Source organism: Siphateles boraxobius, unplaced genomic scaffold (assembly GCF_051911475.1).
Source record: "Siphateles boraxobius isolate OS27281-9 unplaced genomic scaffold, OSU_SipBor_1 194, whole genome shotgun sequence".
NCBI lineage: Eukaryota > Metazoa > Chordata > Actinopteri > Cypriniformes > Leuciscidae > Siphateles > Siphateles boraxobius.
In genome coordinates, this window is record NW_027508804.1 from 5,665 (window position 1) to 10,000 (window position 4,336).

Below are 4,336 nucleotides of genomic sequence, written 5' to 3' on the forward strand. Positions count from 1 at the left end.
CTTTGGGTTCAGCTGACAAAACCTTGACTCAGACTGGGGAGCGGTACTGCAAACTTCTGCAACATACTGTGACAACATCGAAATGTTGCTTTATATTTGTCTATATGCATGTTATTGTGTAGAAAGGAGACTGGTTCAGTTTTAGAGGCAGGGCTCTCTCTCTCTCTCTCTCTCTCTCTCTCTCTCTAACACACATGGGCGTGAGATAAAAAGTTGTGTCCCGGCAAAACAACAGAGTGACAATCACTAGGGGCAGGAAACTGTGCCACCCTTCCAGGTCCGTTTGAGAGAGAGAGAGAGAGAGAGAGAGAGAGAGAGAGAGAGAGAGAGAGAGAGAGAGACTGAAGGGAGGGGTCCAGGGCCTTTCAGTGGAGCTGGGAACCAGAGGAGAGAGGAACAGAGCGGATAACACAGCTCAGGTTGCATACTTCAACAAAAGACCCAGAGTCACCTGAAAGAGAGAGAGAGAGAGGCATTCCTGCACCTGAGGTAGAGTGTGCGATCAACAGTATAAGCTTGCTGAGACAGCGAGAGAGAGAGAGAGAGAGAGAGAGAGAGAGAGAGAAAGGGATAGAGAGAGAGAGAGAGAGGAAGGGATAGAGAGAGAGAGAGAAAGGGATAGAGAGAGAGAGAGAGAGAGAGGCACAGGGAGTGGGTGCCCAAAACCACTGGCGTCGGTTTGCCTCCTCTCTTGGTCTTTAACGGTGTGTGTGTGCATTTAGTCCTGGCGCTGCGTTCATGCAGGATCCGCTCACGTGTGTATGTGTGTGTGTGTGTGTGTGTGTGTTTAGGATAATGTGGCGCTCTTCCTGAAGGGTTGTGAGGAGTTGGGTTTGAAGGGATCGCAGCTGTTCGATCCTGAAGATCTACAGGACACCTCCACACGCACCAACAAGTAAGATCAACCACTCGTTACATTCTGTGTGTGTGTACGTACGTACGCCTGTGTGCTTGTTTACTTAAAAAACACTGGATTTTGCTAAGACGTTGCTATAATTTCTTATGTCGCAATATGTTATTTGAACAGTGGAGCTCTATAAAAATCCCCAAATATTTTGGTTTCTAGTGCAAAACAAACTCTGTATTAAGATTTTCTCACAAAATCTGATCATTTTACTGTATAGATTTACTTAGATAATATAGATAATTCTGTGAGTATTTTAACCATTGCTTATATATTTTTATACATGTTTATTGGAAAGAGATCGATTATCGAATATCGATTATTGAAAAAATGAGATTCAACGGAGAACAAAACAAGAGATCTTAGTTTGATAAAATATTTCTCTTTATGTTCTTCTCAGAGCAGATCGTCTGAATGCTATTGTATTGACACTAAATTAATGGGGTGATATCATGCACTGGTTATCATTGACTCTTTTTTTTTTTTACAACCATCTTACCCTTTCTCTGACCCTTAGTTCAGAGAGGCATAGTTCACATACATATATGATGCTTTTCAGTTCTCAATGGTAAAAACTAAATAATAGAAAGAGAGACAGATGTGCAGCAATCAGCAATGACTCTGCATGTAATCATTTATAAAGAAAGTGTAGTTCTAAAAAAGTAACAGATGTGAAAATTATTGTTACAAGTTAAATAGATGTAAACAATTAAATGAAGATTTTTACTGCGCAACCTGTGGTAAAAAATTATAGTGGTTGAACAAAATATATTGCCATTGCCAAGTTTATCTGTTTGGCCAACAATTGTCAGTAGCAGGAGCTCCCATTAGTTATCTTCATTACTTTACTGTGTTTGTTTAACAGTGTTGTCTAATAAATTATTAGACAGAACTCTTATGGACACAGACTTACTGAGTGCACTGTTGTTTACAGCGTGTACTTCTTCAAATTGTAGTCAATTCAACAATTTATTATTTGTTAGATTCTACAATTGGATTAAATAATCAAGAAGTTGCTATCTAAAATATAAATCACTTTAAATTAGATTTCAGTTTCAGTTCAAATTATCCATCCATCCATCGATCTTCATCCGCTTATCCGGGGTCGGGTCATGGGGGCAGCAGCTCCAGCAGGGGACCCCAAACTTCTCTTTCCCAAGCCACATTAACCAGCTCTGACTGGGGGATTCCGAGGCGTTTCCAGGCCAGTGTGGAGACATAATCTCTCCACCTAGTCCTGGGTCTTCTCCGAGGTCTCCTCCCAGCTGGACGTGCCTGGAACACCTCCCTAGGGAGGCGTCCAGGAGGTATCCTTACCAGATGCCCAAACCACCTCAACTGCCTCCTTTCGACGCAAAGGAGCAGCGGCTCTACTCTGAGCTCCTCGCGGATGGCTGAGCTTCTCACCCTATCTCTAAGGGAGACCCTAGCCACCCGCCTAAGGAATCCCATTTTGGCTGCTTGTACCCGCGATCTCGTTCTTTCGGTCATGACCCAGCCTTCACGACCATAGGTGAGGGTAGGAACGAAAATTGACCAGTAGATTGAGAGCTTTGCCTTATGGCTCAGCTCTCTTTTCTTCACAATGGTGTGGTAAAGCGAGTGCAATACCGCCCCCGCTGCTCCGATTCTCCGGCCAATCTCCTGCTTCTGTCTCCCCTCACTCGTGAACAAGACCCCAAGGTACTTGTACTCCTTCACTTGGGGTAAGGACTCATTCCCTACCTGCAGTTGGCACTCCACCAGTTCCCTGCTGAGAGCCTTGGCCTCAGATTTAGAGGTGCTAATCCTCATTCTAACCGCTTCACACTCTGCTGCGAACCGATCCAGTGATAGTTGATGGTCACGGACTGATGATGCCATCAGGACCACATCATCCGCATAAAGCAGTGACGAGATACCAAGCCCACCGAACCGCAACCCCTCCCCACCACGACTACGCCTTGATATCCTGTTCTTGTATATCACAAACAGGATTGGTGACAAAGCGCAGCCCTGGCGAAGGCCAACCCTCACCTGGAAAGAGTCCGACTTACTGCCGAGTACTCAGACACAGCTCTCGCTTTGGATGTACAGAGATTGGATAGCCCTGAGAAGGGACCCCCTCACCCCATTCTCCCGCAGCACCTCCCACGGTATCTCCCGGGGGACCCGGTAATACGCCTTCTCCAGATCTACAAAACACATGTAGACTGGATGGGCATACTCCCAAGCCCACTCCAGGATCCTTGTGAGAGTAAAGAGATGGTCCGTTGTTCCATGGCTAGGATGAAAACCACATTGTTTCTCTTCAATCCGAGGTTCGACTATCGGCCGAATCCTCCTTTACAGCACCTTGGAGTTGACTTTACCAGGGAGGCTGAGAAGTGTGATACCCCTGTAATTTCACACACTCACTGATCCCCCTTTTTGAACACGGGAACCACCACCCCAGTCTGCCACTGCTTGGGCACTGTACCCGACTTCCACGCAATGTTAAAGAGACGTGTCATCCAAGACAGTCCCTCCACACCCAAAGCTTTTAGCATTTCTGGGTGGATCTCATCAATCCCTGGGGCTTAGCCACTGTGGAGTTGTTTGACTACCTCAGTGACTTCCACCAGGGAAATTGATGAGAATCCCCCAACAGCCTCCAACTCTGCCTCTACTATAGAGTGTGTGTCAGTCGGATTTAGGAGTTCCTCAAAGTGTTCCTTCCACCGCACAATTACCTCCCCAGTTGAGGTCAACAGAGTCCCATCTTTACTGTACACAGCTTGGATGGTTCCCTGCTTCCCCCTCCTGAGATGGCGGACAGTTCTCCAGAAGCACTTTGGTGCCGACCGAAAGTCTTCTCCGAACTTCTCCCACATTTGCATCTGCCACAGCAGAGGCTGCAGCCCTTCGGGCCTGTCGGCACCTTGCAACCGCCTCCGGAGTCCTCCGAGAGAACAAAACCCGGAAGGCCTCCTTCTTCAGTCGGACGGCTTCCCTGACCACCGTGTCCACCACGGTGTTCGAGGGTTACCGCCCCTTGAGGCACCTAAGACCTTGAGAACACAGCCTCCCACTGCGGCTTCAGCAATAGAAGCTTTGAACATTTGCCCACTCAGGTTCAATGTCCCCAACCTCCCCCGGGATGCCAGAAAAGCTCTGCCGGAGGTGTGAGTTGAAGATCTTGCGGACACGGGCCTCCTCCAGACTTTCCCAGTTCACCCACACTACCCTTTTGGGCTTACCGGGTCTGTCTAGATTCTTCCCCCACCCCCTTACCCAACTCACCATCACATGGTGGTCAGTTGACAGATTCGCCCCTCTCTTCACCCGAGTGTCCAAAACATGTGGCCTCAAATCAGATGAAACGATTACAAAATCGATCTTCGGCCTAGGGTTCTCTGGTACCACGTACACTTATGAGTCTCCTTATGTTCAAACATAGTGTTTGTTATAGAG

The 4,336-nt window shown here is 47.3% G+C and overlaps 1 protein-coding gene across 1 annotated transcript in view; it reads left to right on the top strand.

The window, feature by feature from the left end:
• Positions 1 to 354: 354 nt before the first annotated feature.
• The window catches only part of LOC143744090 (LIM and calponin homology domains-containing protein 1-like), a gene marked incomplete at its 5' end in the record, with an annotated part of 64,054 nt that continues 60,072 nt past the window's right edge, over positions 355 to 4,336 (top strand). The window contains 2 exons of the mRNA XM_077235481.1: positions 355 to 489; positions 792 to 895. Of these exons, the coding sequence (XP_077091596.1) occupies positions 355 to 489; positions 792 to 895 (239 nt within the window). The remainder of the gene's footprint in view (positions 490 to 791; positions 896 to 4,336) is intronic.